Source organism: Petromyzon marinus, chromosome 16 (assembly GCF_048934315.1).
Source record: "Petromyzon marinus isolate PM22_M1 ecotype Great Lakes invasive population chromosome 16, UKy_Petmar_22M1.pri1.0, whole genome shotgun sequence".
Taxonomy (NCBI): Eukaryota; Metazoa; Chordata; class Hyperoartia; order Petromyzontiformes; family Petromyzontidae; genus Petromyzon; species Petromyzon marinus.
In genome coordinates this window covers 9,361,807-9,380,720 of record NC_133682.1, presented here as the reverse complement: position 1 = coordinate 9,380,720, position 18,914 = coordinate 9,361,807, and the positions used below count along the sequence as shown (strand labels likewise).

At 44.0% G+C, this 18,914-nt stretch overlaps 1 protein-coding gene across 7 annotated transcripts in view; it reads left to right on the top strand.

Annotated features, from left to right (window-relative positions):
* ANAPC10 (anaphase promoting complex subunit 10) overlaps nucleotides 1-18,914 on the top strand; it is a 66,215-nt gene that overhangs the window by 25,599 nt on the left and 21,702 nt on the right. Inside the window, exon 5 of one of the 7 annotated variants that reach the window (XM_032955226.2) lies at nucleotides 10,130-10,168. The exons of 5 other annotated variants lie outside the window; for them this stretch is intronic. In XM_032955226.2, the coding sequence (XP_032811117.1) occupies nucleotides 10,130-10,144 (15 nt within the window). In that variant the 3' untranslated portion in view covers nucleotides 10,145-10,168. Of the gene's footprint in view, nucleotides 1-10,129; nucleotides 10,169-16,792; nucleotides 16,902-18,914 lie in introns of all 7 variants that reach the window. One more of the 7 variants, XM_032955223.2, reaches the window with a different exon arrangement.

Genomic DNA, 18,914 nt, shown 5'->3' with positions numbered 1-18,914 from the left:
GTCTTCTTGCTCAAGAATGTAATTACATCAGCATCCAGACATGCAAGTGACAACCAAACATTTCATCAATGAATATCACAAGAATTGGTGGAATATTTAAATTTCCTAATGTTTCAAAATTGCATCCTTTTAATGTGTATCATCGTGTGTAAGTCTGCATGTTAATCTTAAAACACTAGTTGGAAGATATAAATTAGTCTGGCATGGAATCATTCATTACCACGATTCCGGCACTGATTTACAAGTTATGTACTCACTTCAATATCTTGGAAACTTACTAAATAATGTAAAATGTTAGCCGTTGTCTTCAATAAAATCTGAGGACTTTATTTACACGTTCATGAATGGTTCGTGCGAACAAAACAAACATTTTTAATAATCTAATTTCATGTCATTTTGAAATATATTTATCGCACGGACAGTTTCATGGGCTGCTTGGAAATATTAACTTTTTTTATTTTACCAGGTAAGCCCCACTGACCTACAGTGAGGGAAAAAAGTATTTGATCCCCTGCTGATTTTGTACGTTTGCCCACTGACAAAGAAATGATCAGTCTATAAGTTTAATGGTAGGTTTATTTGAACAGTGAGAGAGAATAATAACAACAAAATCCATAAAAACGCATGTCAAAAATGTTATAAATTGATTTGCATTTTAATGAGGGAAATAAGCATTTGACCCCTCTGCAAAACATGTCTTAGTACTTGGTGGCAAAACCCTTGTTGGCAATCACAGAGGTCAGACGTTTCTTGTAGTTGGCCACCAGTTTTGCACACATCTCAGGAGGGATTTTGTCCCACTCCTCTTTGCAGATCTTCTCCAAGTCATTAAGGTTTCGAGGCTGACGTTTGGCACTCGAACCTTCAGCTCCCTCCACAGAATTTCTATGGGATTAAGGTCTGGAGACTGTCTAGGCCACTCCAGGACCTTAATGTGCTTCTTCTTGAGCCACTCCTTTGTTGCCTTGGCCGTGTGATTTGGGTCGTCATGCTGGAATACCCATCCACGACCCATTTTCAATGCCCTGACTGAGGGAAGGAGGTTCTCACCCAAGATTTGATGGTACATAGCCCCGTCCATCATCCCTTTGATGCGGTAAAGTTGTCCTGTGCCCTTAGCAGAAAAACACCCCCAAAGAATAATGTTTGCACCTCCATATTTGACGGTGGGGATGGTGTTCTTGGGGTCATAGGCAGTATTTCTCCTCCTCCAAACACGACGAGTTGAGTTGATGCCAAAGACCTCCATTTTGGTCTCATCTGTCCACAACACTTTCACACAGTTGTCCTCTGAATCATTCAGATGTTCATTGGCAAACTTCAGACGGGCATGTATATGTGAACTGCCTCATCAAGACTCTATACCATAGAGCCCAATGCATTTCCGACCAGGAACACATTACCAGTGAACTCAAGCACGTACACCAGGCTCTCAGGGCTAATGGCTACTCCGACTACACAATCCGCAAAGCCATCACTCCAGTCATGAAGAAGGATCCTCTTGTGGAGCCACTCAAAACCATCACCTTACCCTACATTGCAGGGGTCACTAAAAAGATCTCCAAAATCCTGAATAAACACAAGATCCAGGTCCGATTTAACACAGTACACAAAATCCGTGATTTAGTTCCATCTGTAAAAGATGCTCTTCCAGACATACAGTACCCGGGCGTTTACAAACTAAAGTGCCTCTGTGGTAGTAGCTACATTGGAGAAACCAAAATACATATCTCGGACCGCATCCGCGAACATAAAGCAGACTTGAAACACGGTAAGACGAACTCCTCTGCCGTGGCAGATCACTGTTACAATTCAGTGGGCTCACATGACATTGACTTCTCCAAGACGGAGGTTCTTTGCAAACCAACTGGCTACCATGAGAGATTCGTTCATGAGGCCATTCACATATACAAGCACAGAGACAATTTCAACCGAGAAGATGGATTCAGGCTTAGTAACCACTGGAAAGATGTGTTAAATCATTTCTGTTCTTAATTAATTGTAATTTTACGATGACCTTCAGACCGCAGCTCTTTCGCCAGCATTGCCTCTTAATACCTCTCACACCACGGTTAATGGTATGGTTTACAACATGGAGTATACTAGGGCTTCGCAGCTGTCTCTCTCCCCCTCCTCTGTTCCGACCATGGACGAACTCGTCCGTCTGAACGGGGCCCGTAGCTATCCGTGGTACGGAAATTTGAGGGTAAGAATCCACCCATTTTTTCGCCATATAGCATTGTGATATATAACGACTTATGGTTGGTAGCTTAGCTGATTGGAGAATATAGAGTTTATTGATAACATGAAGGTAATTTATATTTTAGTTTTTATTGGTTCACTATATAGTACTGTGAATAGCTCAGATGTGTAGTCATTTCTGTGACCAGTCACTAGCAAATCACCCAGTTATTTCAATGCTAATTTCGCCTAGTTATTTCAATGCTAAATTCTCCTGTTTGATTTGTACTAAGTGCCTCGGTGAATGTGTATGCTCTGACTTTAACGTAACTATTTCTGTAGCAGTTACAAGCGAATCACTCAACCTTTTCAATGCTAAATTCTATGCTAATCCCATTATCAAGGGTGCCTCTGCGGATGTGTATGCCTTAATTTAGCTATTTCAATGCTAAATTCTATGCTAATTCCTTTTAACAATGGGTGCCTCTGCGGATGTGTATGCTTTAACTTTTAACATAGCTATTTCTGTGACCAGTCACAAGCTAATCATTCAGCCATTTCAATGCTAAATTTTATGCTAATTCCTTCGTCAAGGCTCTTTGTTCCTCTCACACAGCTTAAAAGCCGTGATCTGAACGTGGCTCTCTCACTCCAGCGCTGTCCTACCAGACAGTCTCGCTCCCTTCACCTGATGAAGGCCGCTTGTGTTGTGGCCGAAACGTCGTGAGAATATTATTGTGTTATTTTATTTTATCAATTTATTATTTTATTCTCATTCTACGTGACTTTACCGAAAGAACCAAAGAACATGTATATGTGCTTTCTTGAGCAGGGGGACCTTGCGGGCGCTGCAGGATTTCAGTCCTTCACAGCGTAGTGTGTTACCAATTGTTTTCGTGGTGACTATGGTCCCAGCTGCCTTGAGATCATTGACAATATCCTCCCTTGTAGTTCTGGGCTGATGCCTCACCGTTCTCATGATCATTGCAACTCCACGAGGTGAGATCTTGCATGGAGCCCCAGGCCGAGGAAGATTGACAGTTCTTTTGTGTTTCTTCCATTTGCAAATAATCGCACCAACTGTTGTCACCTTCTCACCAAGCTGCTTGGCAATGGTCTTGTAGCCAATTCCAGCCTTGTGTAGGTCTACAATCTTGTCCCTGACATCCTTGGAGAGCTTTTTGGTCTTGGTCATGGTGGAGAGTTTGGAATCTGATTGATTGCTTCTGTGGACAGGTGTCTTTTATACAGGTAACAAGCTGAGATTATGAACTATGAAATATTAGGAGCACTCCCTTTAAGAGTGTGCTCCTAATCTCAGCTCGTTACCTGTATAAAAGACACCTGGGAGCCAGAATTCTTTCTGATTGAGAGGTGGTCAAATATTTATTTCCCTCATTAAAATGCAAATCAATTTATAACATTTTTGACATGCGTTTTTCTGGATTTTGTTGTTATTCTCTCTCTCACTGTTCAAATTAACCTACCATTCAAATTATAGACTGATCATTTCTTTGTCCGTGGGCAAACGTACAAAATCAGCAGGGGATCAAATATTTTTTTCCCTCACTGTATATACCTCTTTTTCAGAAGTGATCTGGCCATGAATGATAGCTGAACGAAGTGTCTTATCACGTGGACATTAATAGCAGCCAACTACTCGAAACGCATGTTTCTAAATGTGGAGGGAAAAAACCGGAGGACCCGGAGAAAAATCCACGCGACCACGGGGAGGACACGCAAACTCAAAATATAGAGCAAGCGTCAGGGTTGGGATCGAACCCACCACCTCCTGTATACCAGGCGAGGTAGTTAACATCTCCTAGCCACCGTGGTGCCCCAAATGCACTGAGAGACAGAAAAAGAAACGCACGGATCAGAGAAGAAACTCAATCGGAGACATCTTATTGACAATCGGTGAGAAATGTAAACGGGCTTTGGCAGGAAACATCGCTAGACTGGGGGGGTGGGGGGGGGGATATGTCGACGGACGAGGCTGGTGACGAAACGGGATCCAACGGAAAGAACGTGCACAGGAGGCCGACCGCCCGGGGATTTAGCGATGAGGTCATTTTTTTCTGCAGACGTGAGAGTAATGGTATAGCGGGCGCTGGCCCACGAGGTGTTTGAAGGTTTTGGGGGAGGCCTTCGTTCAGCAGCGGATGGGCAATGGCTGATGGCAGTGTTGAGAACAGTTTGTGAAAACAAAAGCTGTCGAATAACTTAATTTCACGCACTTATCAAGCGTATTTTTGGCACAGGCAGTTGACGGCCTGCTGTGAAATGGAGTATTCAAGATCCACACTGCTTTAGATGGTGAGCATGGTAATTTATTGCCGAAGTGAATGCGATACTCGGCCTCGAAGCTTCTTGCGATAATGTCAACAAAATCCTGTGAATTGTGTTCAAATGAGCAAAGTAATAATTTAAATATTGAATGAAGCAGTTTTAGTTTGGCCATGCAAAGGAAAATTATGCTTGGCATGAAATGTAATACTTTAAGAGTGTTTGTATTGGCTGTTTACTATCCGATGAAGCCATAAAAAAAAATCGCCACCACAAAGTGTGTGATACAGAACTTTTGCACGGGCAAAAGTGGTAAAAAAATGTACTCTGCAAGATGTATCACTTTCATTTTCTAAATAATTTTCCTGCACAGACACATTCTTAGGTTCCCTAAAGAGCTTTGTTTATTGTTTCAATAACCTTGAAAATTCCCATATTAACCAAACTAAATGGCCTAGGTTTTCACGGTATGATTTCTATGCAATTTCCCCTTTCTCGTTGAGCGTGCAAAGGCTTGCCTCATGCAATTCCGAGTATATGCTCTGCTGGAAATTCGGTAATTGAGATGCACTGACTGAATAAAGTGTCACTTTCTCAGCAAAAGGGCTCAATAGAGTAAGAAAATCTCCACATTTGCCTGTGGTTTCGACAGCATGGCCAGACAGGAAAGCTACACCAATGCATTAAAGGATTATTAATCTCCAGCTGTGCTCGAGGTGACGACCTTAGCAGGATGTCCTGCACATGGAAGATCCATCTCCTTGCTGTGAGGGTGGCTCCGTCATCTGCCCTTCATCTCAAGCTCCACGTAATGCCACGTCACGTTACCCGGGCCCCATGCATATTTGGACACCACTTGTTATCTGAGCCCCGGCTCGTACAAAACTGTCCTCCAGTGTGACCGTTTGCACACAAAGCTGCATTGTGAAGTCTCTTTGTTTTGACAGGCGGTCAGCATGGCTTGCCGTGGCTGGTTTGTAAGGGGGTCATTTACCAGTTTTCCGATAGTTTGCATAAGTGAAGTTTTATTTGATTCAAAATTGTTCAGAAAATTTGTGTGACATTTTCAGAGTTTATGCCCCCTTGCAAATAACTTAACCTACCCACGACCGAGATATATATGTGTATATATTTTAAATTTATACGTCGATGTTATTTTTGTGAATCACTACATTTAGGTTGCAGCGAATGAGAAGTAAGTTTAAAATAACAATCATGTGATGAATTCCATCCATTTACGGACATTTATTATCAGGAAGCTTGTCATGAAAGCCTACTTAGGATAATGGGTAGTTACATAATTTTAACCAATAAAATGTTTCGAATTTTTATTCGAATTTGTTTTTTTTAGTTATCGACTACTTTTTTATGGGAACACAGAGATTGGTTTAATTTTTGTTATGGCGGCCACCAGGTGATTTGTTTGATGTCCGGCTACTCATATTAATGACTCTATCATATCATTTTCATGAACAGGCTGTCAAAGTATTAATTTCACAGCCAAAAAGTCCAAAATGTTATTCGAACCCAAAAGTATAATTAATAATGACCTCTATTTACTCAGGAAAGCCTTGGTGAGTCTGAAGACCTTCATGTTGGTTCTGTATGGGGATACTTGGCCAATTCCATGAATGAGAGGTTATACATAAATTCCCCCAATTATTTGAAAGATAATTAACTAATTGAGATAATGCATGTGATTCCCAAAACCCTACCTCAGATCACACTGTACTTGCAGTCCTGACGCCACGAGGCTCTGTTATGCTAAACCATGCCTGAACACGGTATGTATGCTTCTCTACACCCACCTGAATTCCCCGTGAATTCAGCTGCTCTGTCTGTTTTAGTAAATGCCTGCCAAGCTATGCTAAAGAAAAAGGCCACTTCTAAACTTACATGGCTTGAATACAAATATTTCCACTCTCCTGCTCTGTGAAATGAATGAGCAGTTTGTGATAATTGAAATAACATTATTAATCCATAATATGGTTTGTTTTTGTTATAGACATTTATATTTCTGGTCTAGAGCAATAAAGCAGTGTTAAGGAAAGTTAGTCACGTGCCCTTCATCTTTAGAATTTGTAGTAATGGTAATTTTCCATATCACTTCGTGTTATGACAGTGCTTTGTGGGAGTTAGTAAGTCACCAAATCATATGTTAAATAATGCTTTGACAACATCTGCATTTTGATTGGACTTGGCCAAGGAGGGTGAACACTGGCAGTCTTATTTATGTCCATCGCTGCGTCTTTCGAGTGGCAAAACGTCCAATGTTTGGTGACCTCCAGTCAGTCTTCTACTAGAATTGTCTTAGAGTGTTCCCCCCATCACCATCCTTTGTAGCTGGTGACCAACCATCCTGATAGCGTAATTCGTAATATTTTAATTAGTGGTGGGAACTGGCAGAATATATTATTATTCAGCCTTTTTTATTAGGAAAGGCACTTTTTTTTCTTGAGGGTGTTGTCAATGTTTTCACAGTAGGGGGCAATGTTGCTACGTAAAATTTAAATTAAGTAATTTGAAGGTATTTTTTTCAGAATTGGAATGTATTGGCCAATACAGGTGTCAGTCGGTTCACAAGTAAAAGGAAATGTAATTAATCGGAATGAATGGCTGTTCCCAATTAATTTAGTACAAATAATTAGGGATGTGTTTCGGACACATCATTCCAACTCGACTCATAACCTAAAAATGTATACCTATATCAATTATCACGAAACAAAAATAACAGTGAAGGACGTGCATATTAAAACGATTGAAAGTAATTCATTGAAAACAAAAAAAAAACAATTCACCATTTCGGGTAATTCGCCAAAAGAAATGCACGTTGGAATGACTGGAAAGGCGACGTGGAGGGCGTTGCTGTTGCATTGTGGGTGATACCGTGACGCCGTCGTGGATGGATGACGCAGCCTCCCGGGTGGCTCTTGATGTTCTTGTGGCGCGTGAAGTTTCGTTCATCGAGCAGTGTCCATAATTTGTCAATTGAGTTGACGCGAAATTTCGCAAAACTGAACTTTCACAATTCGAGGTTCACCCGTGCTAGTCGCGCTGTTGTATGGAAGCCCTTGCAGGACGGGGGGGAGACCATACCAGCGGCGCCTCACAAAAAGAAACCCGAGTCGGGAATCGAATCTCGGGTCTAGAGACTCGAGGCCCTTCTTGCGACGAGACACGAAGTGTTTCCACTGCGCCGCCACGCCGCCTTGTTGGAGAATTAGCTGTTGCGGCAAATTGCATGCGAGTCTGAAAGCCCGTTCCACAGGTGCCACTTTGAGTGGCTTATTGTGCTGGCACAGTGGTTGCATTTAATTAGGGAGCTGCCAAGAGGGGCCCTAACCGCTGAATGTCTGTGGACCACTTACCCAAGCACCCCAGCCTTCCAGCGAGCCCTAATAACTTCAGCACTGCTGCGTGGTGCTCACGTGCGACATGCTCTGAGCATGACGTCACACATACCATCACAGTGAGGCTCTTCAAAGCCACTTTGTTCAATGCATTTTCCTTTTAACTGCCAATGCAGTCTACACTGTGCTGCTCAACCTATAACCTAAATTCATTCCGACGTCTCTACTTAAAAGAAATGTTTACAGATGCGATCACTTTTGGCCGTCCTGAGCATATGTAGTTAAGTAACATAAATAAACGAGCAGCGAGATCTGCTTTGTTGTTGCACATTCACAACTGCGTATAACACTCAGAGTTGTAGATTGATTTTCTGCGATACCATCTGCAAGGTGTTATTTTTAACATCTCATTTCCGTTTTTATGAAGACTACCTTTGGTGTAGATTTCATCAGTGGAAAGGTATTCTGACGATCAGCAGGCTCGTCAATGAACTATTGTTTCAGAGGCTCGGCTTAAATTCATACAGATGCTTGGTAACCCTCTCCGAAGTTTCTCGTGCGGTAGATGCGCTGAAGAATGGCCAGTGGCCTGTGCCTTAATCTTCTGCGAGGTTTCAGACCGAAGGCTGCGCTAGTCCGAGGATGTGGCCCTGGGGCCCAAAAGATCCGGCATTCTATCTTACAAATGAGACCATCCTGGACACATCAACTTGAAACTTGGTATTCGTACACAAGACATTTAACATCTCCTATTGTGAGCAAACATGCATTACTGCTTTGTTTTTTTTCCACGCAAAACCACCGGAACAGTGCAGAGAATTTCAGGGATGTAGGGTTAATGATGCAGTTGGTGAGTTGTAATTTAATTTGTGCCTGTGCAATGCTGTCAATGGAGTCTCTTAGTTTTGTGTTTGTCCTCTAAGGTAGATATTTCAGCACGTTAAGTACTTTGTAGAAAGGTGCTTTTTAAACGTAATTTATTAATAATTATGTTCGACACATCCATCTGCAGGAGTGGGACAATGTGTGCTTGTGCCATAACTCACGTCCCGTATTTTAAGTTCCCCCCTTAACTCATTCAAAGGGAACTCGTGTTAATGGGTTCCTGTGGGCTCATGCTGTCCTCCTTTGCAGAAGAATATATCTCAATTCCCGTTCACTAAGCTATAAATTAGACGTTAAATCTTTTGCTGTACTTTGCATTGCCCGTTGAGCGGACGTATATTAATATCCTGAAAAAATGTAGCTCATCGTAATCCATCTCCAGGGACCACGTTAGCTGCGAGTGCTTTACGCACCTTTCCTGACGACAACGTAAAGCTGTTGTGTCCAAATAACTCTGCCATTTGTCAAGCTGGTGGAACATCATAATGTCTGCTTTTGTAAAAAAAAAAATCGGCTCTATGTTTTTCATATATTTTTTTTTGCGCTGGATACACAGTATGCGTACACACAGAGAGCATGCCAGCCCCAGCACACAGCTGGTTGTTTATTTAAAGAGCCGCAGGCAACAGATATTTAAAATGCACCTTAATTTAATTGATGTCTCGCCATTAAAGCCAGTGGATGTGCTGTCGAGTCAGGATCCCATTGCTGACGTTGCGTCCGACCCGTGGATGAAAGACGCATTGAAGGCAGCAGACGGCTTGTTTTGAAACTCGCAGATTTATTGTCTGTGCGGATTCTAGGTGTTTTTGAAGCGTTAATGGAATTTCCAAGGTCATTTTCCATGACATATGCCACCAAGTCCGCAGGCCGTTTAATGTCGGTACCTCCAGAGACATTTGGGCTGTTGCCAGTGGCATCTCAGCCCCCCCTCTCCCGAGTAAAAAAATATTATTGCTGAAACTTGACCCAGCAGGGGGTAGCTGCTGCTTGGCAGACGTGCTGGAATTTTGCAACTTAAATTTTAGCGCGTTTACGCGGGGCGGGAACACACTGGTGGCACTGTGGAAGCCCGCCCCCCGCGGCCGTTCCGTTGAAGCGATGCGTTGCCGAGCGCCGTCGTGTCCCTCCCGAGCGACGGTTCGCTTTGTTTACCGCCCCAACGTGCGCGGCCTGCCCCTCCGTGAACCCGAACGCCGTTTGACGCCCGCGCGCGACACAAGGGTCGGATTGTCCGCGCAAGCGTTGCCCGGGGTTTCCGCGGCACATGCGGAGAATGGCCCTGCGGCGGTCGGTGGAATAAATTTGTGTGTGAAGTGTAAAAAAGCAAAAGGGGTCTCCTCTCGGCTCCTGTGTTGCCTGTTGCATTCTTGGGCAGCTTAGGCGTGCGCTCAAGTTCACGTTTCGGTGTCCTTTTATCTGCCCAGGTGAGAGCTCCGTGAAGTTCTTTGACAAGCCCTACCCAGGTAATTGTTGTTACTCTGGGACACTGTGTTACGTGACAATTTAGCTGCAGGTAAAATTTATAATTTGAAGTTTGAACAATGACACGGACACAAATTGGCCTAAACTTGCAAGTAATGTGACAGGGTCTTTAAAGCAGACGTTTATATTAATATTCTTCCGAGGACATTACTTCAGTGGCTGTTGGCAAGGTTAATCACTATCAAAACGTATAATATTTTCAACGACTGCCAGAAAGTTCTCGGTGCAGCACTTGGATTTCATGAATGCATTTGTTATGACCTATAAGTATTACCCCTTTATTTGTATATGTTTCCTGTGGGTACTCCAGTATAATCCCATATGAAAAACATAATTTAAAATAAGATTGTAAATGTTGTGGCTTTGCTCTCTAACACACTGATGTGCTGTACTAGTGACGAATTGGCACGTTCTGTTTAGGTGACAACCCTTACTAGTTGGCTGTGTAGGGTTGTGGCGGGTTTTAACGACACATTTATACATTTACGCGATCTAACCCCAAAAGAACTCTTACGGAAAATATGATGAGCCAAACAAAGCAGGGTAGGATCCACCAGAAAATGTATTGCATCTTACTAAGGCTTTCCTGCATAAATAGATGACATTATTGCCATTTTGGTGAAAATGTTGTTTGGAAATTAGTTTGGCGAGTGGCCCACTGAATTAACATTGTGAATAGCCAGTTGAGAAAAAATGCAGCACACTTAGATCTCGCTTAGTGCTCAGGATGCATTCGTGGAGAAGTGAGCATGAATCAAATCGGCGCTTAAAGGGGTCATTATACCATTGTATCTATGGGGATGCGTTCCCGACAGCGTTATTACTTATGTATGAGCAATATATGAAGGTTTCATTGGGGTGCTAATAATACAGATGGTTAACATTTTAGAAATAACAATAATTGATTTTAAAAACATCAGCCAATGTTATGTACCGTACTGTACTCATGAGTGCATCCTCCTGGCACTCGCCCGCCTCGACCCGCCTCATCACTTGCATTTTAACATCCAAAGAAATACTTTCCCTTGACACTTTGGTGATGTTTCCAGCACTAACACTTGCGGGGACTTTAACCAGACATTAGGGATCTAAAATTCCCCCACATGAACACACAGAGATAAGGCCGAGAGAACAAGGTGGAGTAAACGCACGTCGGTGGGTGGATTTATTTTAAATAATTAATAACGAGATATATTTTTTTATTCTTAAATGAGTCCAAGAGAGAGAGAGACCAAGGCGGATTAAACACACGTCGATTGGTGGATTATTATTATTATTATGTATTTAATCGGCTAGGCATGCATGGCTCAGAGCGTACTGAAGTAACATTGAATAACAAGTATTAATGAAATGTATCGTAATCAAATCGCGGGGGGCGGGGGTGCTAGTTTGGCTCAGTGCGTTCGCACGCTTTCATTGGCCGAGCAAATGGTGGCGGCGGGTGGGGGGGAGGGGGTTTCCTTGGTGCCGCGTGTTCTCACTCGTAAGAGCTTTTTAGCTATTTGGATTTTCTTCATTTTTCTAAAGTGAATTTTCTCCAATTTTAAAGGAAAGTTTCTCCAGGCCCGAAGAGTGCTATAACGAAGCGGCGTTATTACGCGGTCGTGCCAAGCGAGGGTCTGCCTGTGTGGTCCAAGTGTAACAGTTTGTTTCGGTAAGGATAAATCATGCGTATGATGACACCACCAAGTGACACGTGTGTGGAATTTGCTGGGCTGCAGTAAATAGCACGAGGAGATTGCGCAATATTGGCATGTCGATAGCTGGGTCGAAATTGGTTGAGTGCAAGTGGACGGTACTTCAGGCCCCGTCCCTATCATGCGCCACACGTGGGCAGACACGTGACTCAAAAGTCAGAGTCATGTGGCACGCTGGGAGAGGGGGCTTGGGGCATGGGTGTGCTGTGTCCGCAGGCCGAGTCATTGTCACGTTACAGGCCCTGTTGGTGTGCGAATAAACGGGCCTCATCGTGGTTCATCTCCATCAACTTGAGACTCCCATGTGTGCGGTCGCGGGTGTGTGAGAGATTGTGGCGTGGATGTGCTGCAATGCCAGAGAGTGGCGGGGCCGAAACGAGCAATGGCACAGAGTACCACGGAACTTTGACAAATGTAATTGTTGATAACCACCCCTGTGTGCTTGGTGAAGATCATGGCCAGAAGAACGAGAGACAACGTAAGTGGGTGCACCAGCAAGCACTGATCCTTTGCTTTTGTGAAGTTTATGACCACAGCACCAAGCCTGCGGTGAGTTAGGGCTCAACTGTTGATTCCAAAAACCACGTAAGTACTTTGTATCTGATGAGATTTCCAGATAATTTCAAAATTCTTTGCCTTCTTGCGGCATCGCATTATTTTTCTGTAAAAAAACCTCTCGTGCCAACTTGGTACTCATGTTTAGGAGTCGTAAAACCCCTTGCAGGCATCGTTACTATTCCAATTAGATAAATTCATTACATAGAACCGCAATAATTATAATGGACAAAACATATTTTTTTATATATATACGTATGTTGGACTTCTTTCGCACTGTACGTCGCCAACCGTAACTAACTCAGAGCTTATCATTTGGAATGATGACCAACACGTGAGGACTTTTGCAGGCATTAAAAGATTTATTTTATACTTAAGCATGAGATTACAAGCTCACGGGTACGATACGATGTCTCTGTTTATGCCATTTTAAACTTTACCTGTCCATTTATATTTTCAAATATTAGTATTAAATGTTAATTTATATTTTAATCCCTTGCTGGATGAAGGCCTTCCCGCACCATATCGGTCAGTTGGGGTTATTTGACCTTATTTGACTCATATTCTTAGTTCTTTCGGTAAAGTCACGTTGAAGGGAAACAATGAAATAATAAAATATATATAAAACATTTTATTATTTTATTGTTTCCCTTCAACGTGACTTTACCGAAAGAGCTAAGAATATGAATTACTGCGGTCACGAAAGCTTTAAATCAAAACTTATTTCACTCGTCTGTTCAGTGCAGGTTTGTGAAGCGAGGGCCCAAGAGCAGCTCATAATATCACTCGCCACTGATGTTAGCTGTGGCTCGCAATTTAACTCAGATTGCCGGGTTCATAGTTGAGTACTAACCACTGCGCCATGACCCCCCCCCCCTCCCCCCTTATAATTGCTAAGATGGTAATGTCAATGAAATTCCAAGATAACAATAAAGAAAACACAAGCCATCCTTTGTTGAAGATTTTTGGTTTCCAGAGCGACTACACGTGCGTGTGCGCGCGCCTTTTTATAAGCGACTCGCATTTTGCACCCTCTGTCTCGCTCTGTGTTCCCGCAAAGGATCACCCCCAGTCGCTTGTTTAAACAAGCGAACCATTGCCGTAAGCCACTCGCAGTGACGAGAAAAGCCCCCCCCCCCCCGCCCCCCACTTTCATGCGCACAGTCACGGTCTTTCACGGCCCCGTCGCATCCAAAGGCAACCGCTAAAAATTGCAACCGAAGGCTGCGGTGAGCGGAATGCTTGCGGACGGGGGAGCATCAAAAGGGATCACGGGCGCGCAAGCGCCATTTGATGTTGCGGACCTTTGAAGGGGGTGGGCCTCCCCTTTGGGGGCAATTTAATTTCCTGTCTACATGCACACCAGCGTGCCGTCGGAATGCCCTGCATCTCATTGTTAACACCTGCGGCGGGGTAATGGGAGACTGCGTCGGCCCGCACAGGTGTAAGAAAGTATTCATGCCGCTGAATCTTACCTCGAGCTCAATGCATCAAGTAAACACTTAATCGCCACATTCGTCATTAGGCACTGCCTTATTAGCACTCGACACATACGAAGGCTGCTCAGGCTACTGGGTTGCACCCGTTCCCCTTAGTCCCAGCAAGGGTCGTATTTCTTTTTGTGTAACAATGTGGGTTCATGAACCCGCCTGTGTAGCCCTGAGAGTGTTATCCGCTTGCGTCCGTGGATTATCTCTGGGTACTTTAACTTCCTCCCACGTGACTCCACCTATGCGAGACTTGTGCTTTACACCCAAGCAGGACCTGAAAAATAGGTTTGAGACGAACTAAGGCATGACTGGATAAACAAACAGCATTGTTATTCTAAAATTTGCCTTGTGCTTGTGGCAATGACCCATTCGCTGGTCTGAGGAAGTGCCATTACTCAACACATCAGCCAAGTGAATATTTGTTATGTTAGAATGTCGCAGTTAATGATGAATGTGGCGATTTGCTAAATATGCATGCACGCCAGTGCAGTCCCTTCATTTTCTATTTATTAAAATCTTACTCAAGCATTTTGCTTGTGCAGTGTGTGCACACGTGGTCAGCTGACTACTGACTATTGGAAGTGGCAGCTGCCAGTTTATTTACCAAACTCGTGGGCCACGCACTCCTAGACATTCAAGTCGGTGCCCTGCTTGGCAGCGCAGCATTTCTTTAATGAATGAACCCAGGTGCTTTGGAATCAGTGGCAGCCTGAACGTGACGGCGAACATAACAAGCAGGGATGACCAAAGGTAGCGATGGAGCGATGTTGTCATGGGCACATGCGGGAGTGAGATTGATATCAGCTGCAGAGGGTGCGTTTAAAGCGATGTTGGTTTGAATGGAGGTTCCTTCAAGAAGCAGTGGATAACGGTGTGGATGCGCCTGCTGCTGATGGTGTTCATGACGTGTGTGTGGATCAAGTCGCAGTGTTGGAAGTTCACTGCGTGTTCTGACAATGCCGCGCGATGTGTTGATGATAATGGGGCATGTGGGTGGAGCAGTGACGCTTGCCTTTGAGTATCTGTAGGTCAGTGTGTTCCCTCTTGGAAAAAAAATACATTTCTATGTGAGCCATTGTGCACGGGGGAAATCTGTACAGGGCTTACTTTTATGAGAAGCAATTCAAATACTCGCAACCAAAGCACATTGTAATGTATGTTATCCCTTGCTTTGAACCACCATTATTTAACAACAAAAAAGTTACAATAGTTACAGCCCTTGGTCAGTCTACTGCTGAATTTCAGTTTCATTTATTTGGTATAGCCCTGTGGGCCATTCGGCTCTTGAACCGGGTGCAACTGCAACAAACAAAAAAACATGAACAAGAAAAACATCTTAAAGTGACTATGCGCAAACAGAAAAATCCAGGAATATGGCCACGCCGTGTCAATTCACAGGGTTTTTTCGACCATACTTCATCACATTGGTCAATGCAGGTTTGATGGTCAGTGCAGTTTGATGTAAGCGAGTTAAAGTTATTCTAAATTTTTACATCAACTACTTCAATGTTATCAGATCAGGCCCACTGAGCTATCTAGCGCTCTTTTTCAGAATCGACCTGGCCACAAATGATAGCTCAACGAAGTGGCTTATCATGTGGAAATTTATAGCATCCAAATACTCTGAACGAGACCACGGGGATAACATGCAAACCCTAAAATTTACAGGCGTCAGGGTTGGGATTGTTCCCACGACCTCCTGTATACCAGGCGAGGTAGTTAACATCTCCTAGCCACCGTGGCACTTTCCACTGATGGTGGCCGTGGCCGGAAATCGAGCGCGGGTCACAGGATTCATAGTGCAGTGTATTATCCACTGTGCCACCAACCACTTCCTGGCCCCCTAGCCCCTTCAAATTAACAACTATCAGTCTGATTAACTTATTGATATAATCAATTATGCCTTTTTCATATGTGCAGTTTCAAACATAGATGTATATTCAGAAGTGTTTGTTTAATCAAGCAATGGACACCCAGTGTTTCGGTAGAACCCACACAGCCGTTGATATTTTTTTTTAAATATAATTACAATGATCCACTTGGTCTTTTTGCAGTTTTCGTGGCCTATAGCAACAGATTTGTTGATAACGATATTTTCTTTTGTGCCGTCATTGAATATTCCATTGTATTATTGCCACAGCTGTAAGTGAATGCCATGTTGCAACCCACTTTTATACTAGTTAAATTTGTATTAATGAGAGGCATGGCATGCTCGTAAATGTATGTTGTCCCTATTCAACCTCGCTGGAGCCTTCTTTATTCGTTGTTTCCATGGGCTTGGAAAAATACCTGCTGGTCAAAACATTGGCATTTGTTATCACTAATTCGGAAAAATAACTATGCGCGTTCCACGCGGATGTATTATATATATTAAAAATTATACTACCTACATTTTTTTAATAGAAGATAAAGCAACATCTGTAAGCACCAGTCTGCAAATTGTCAAAACTCAACTTGGTTTCTAAAACTTAAGTTTTTTTGTTTGTTGCAGAATCGTTTTTTGGAACTATTACTTCTACTGCGGGTGTTTTGTTGTTGTTATACAATCCCATTTTTAAGACGTGGAAGTAACAGTGGTTTGCTGCCTCACTGGAGGGAGGCTGCCGTGCCTGGTAATACCATACTGCCGCGCACACGTACATTTTTCCACCAAGACCGACAGATCCCAGCCGTGACTTCCTGCTCCTCCGAGCCCACGAGAGACCTCGATGATGAAAAGGCCCCGTCCAGGACGGCTGCACTTCTACTTGCGCCCAAATTTGTGGACGGGAGCGTGCCGCTTTATTTATTTAATTATATCCTCTTTCCCCCCCCCGGCCCTCCTCCCCCCTTTTCTCATTCTACGGTATTTTAATGCCTGTAGCAGACCACCGCGACGGCTGGTAACCAGGGACGGGACGACGGGACCGGTGTGCGTGGTCCTACAGTTGCGGCGCCGTGATGCCACGGGGGTAGCTCGGGGATTTCTCCAGGTATTCACGAACCCCCTAATGGGGATGTAGCCATCATTATTAGGTGGTCTGTTAAAAGGCTAAAGTGGGGGGTGCGGGGGGGGGGGGTGTCCACGCAGTTACCAAGGGGTCGACGAAGACAAAGAAAGATCCATGTGCCAGAGTTGGACAAAACCACTCGCCACTCCCCCCCCGCCTTTGGCTGCTGGAGCTTCAGCGAGCGGTTTATTCGTAAATACGTTCCACTGCTCCCACGTTTGCAGCTACTGCAACTTGCTCACTCGAGTTTGGGGTTCATGCGGTGAGGGGTAGGCGTGTTAATGTACATAGATTCGTCTGCTAAAATGTATTTCGCGTTCCGATTCCTGCATGCATTCGCGCATGTTGGAATCGGTTGTTATTATGATTACTACAATTTGTGGAAGTGGATGTGCAAACGCCAGTATAACAAGCAGGCTAGCGGAGTGGCAACAACTGTAATAATGAGAGCGAAAACTGAGAAACGGAACGAACAAATCTGTGAAATGAGAAAAGTAGATTTTTGAAGGAAGCCGAACGCAACCCTTAATGGTGGCAATTAATCGAATCGCTGGGTGGGTGACGCACATCACTTGCCTGTTGAGAACGCTCGCGCGTTGCTCATGCGAGTGGCATGCGGTGGGAACTCTCGAGTCAGTGTGTGAATTGCACCGTTGCCTATCAATCATCGCGGTGGCGGTGACCCCATGACCCACACCTGCCGTGCGAAGTCTGGGACTAGCCGCCCGGCCACCGACGTGACGGGGTCCCCTGGTTGCCGGTGAATCAAAAGCGTCATCGCTCATTTCCCACCGGGTTGTGCGCCTGCGGACGGGGGTCTTTCGCCATGCGTTGTGACGTCCACCCTGCGTTGTGACGTCCACCCTGCGTTGTGACGTCCACCCTGCGTTGTGACGTCCACCCGTGGAGACGGAGAGACGAAATGTGCTCGTGTGCAGGAGCTTGATGGAATGTTTGCGTCACGTGACCGTGGCAAGTGGACAATGACGAATGATGATGATTGGCTCAAACAGCGTTGTTTATGCCTCCAACTGCAGCTGATGACCAGTGGATGTGTCCACGAGAATTTGTGTGGATGATGGATACAAGTGTGAATAGCAGTGAAGGGAAGCCTTCAAACGGCTAGCTGAGCTATAGAAGATCTACATTTAACACGTATCAAAATAAAATGTTATTTGGTGTTTTTATGCTCTACGTTTAATCTGTCTAATGCAGCAACATATTGAATAAGGAGATACCATAATGTATTGTTTTTGTGTTTTTTAATAACTCCCTATAATGTTGAAGGTAGTATGGCAAGTAAATCGTGAATAACAATTTTTGGAGTCTGGATTTAAATTACCCAACCAGGCCTTCCCATCTAGTGAATTTGGCAGGGTGTGTGATCTTCCCACTTGGAAATGGGGTTGATGGATCATGCAAGGATTGGACTTACCTGATACACCCACCAGCAGGATAACAAGATGCACGTAGGAGACAGTACATCAAGTAGGTTCTATACCCATCTGCATGGAGTTTTGAGAGTGATCCTTAAGAATTACTTAAATAATTGACCAAACACATGTTGTATCACGTCATGGTGTAAACCGTCTGCTTATGCGCAAGGCATTACATCATACTCGCCTTTTGGAAAAAGTTAGATTTAAAATTATTTCTTTATTTTGTGTACAAAATAGGGGGAATATTTTTCAATTATTGCAGTATGTTCACTCCACCGCAGCGGTGAGCCAACAGCTGTGAGATGACGACAAGTCTCGCCATCGCGCGGTGCTCGTGACTTGGAAAACCTTAGAAATTTCATTTTTCATGAAAACTTTGGTTCATTTTACGAATAATTTTCTGGCTTACACGATGTCATCCTTAATGTTACACCATGCGTATGCAGCATGTGTAGTAATCAGGGTCAGCGGGTTTCCCGTGCCATTGAGTTTGAAAGCAGGAGTTTCCTCAGCTGTATGTGAGGCAGACCTGCCAGTCTTTCTGTGTGAGTGTGCA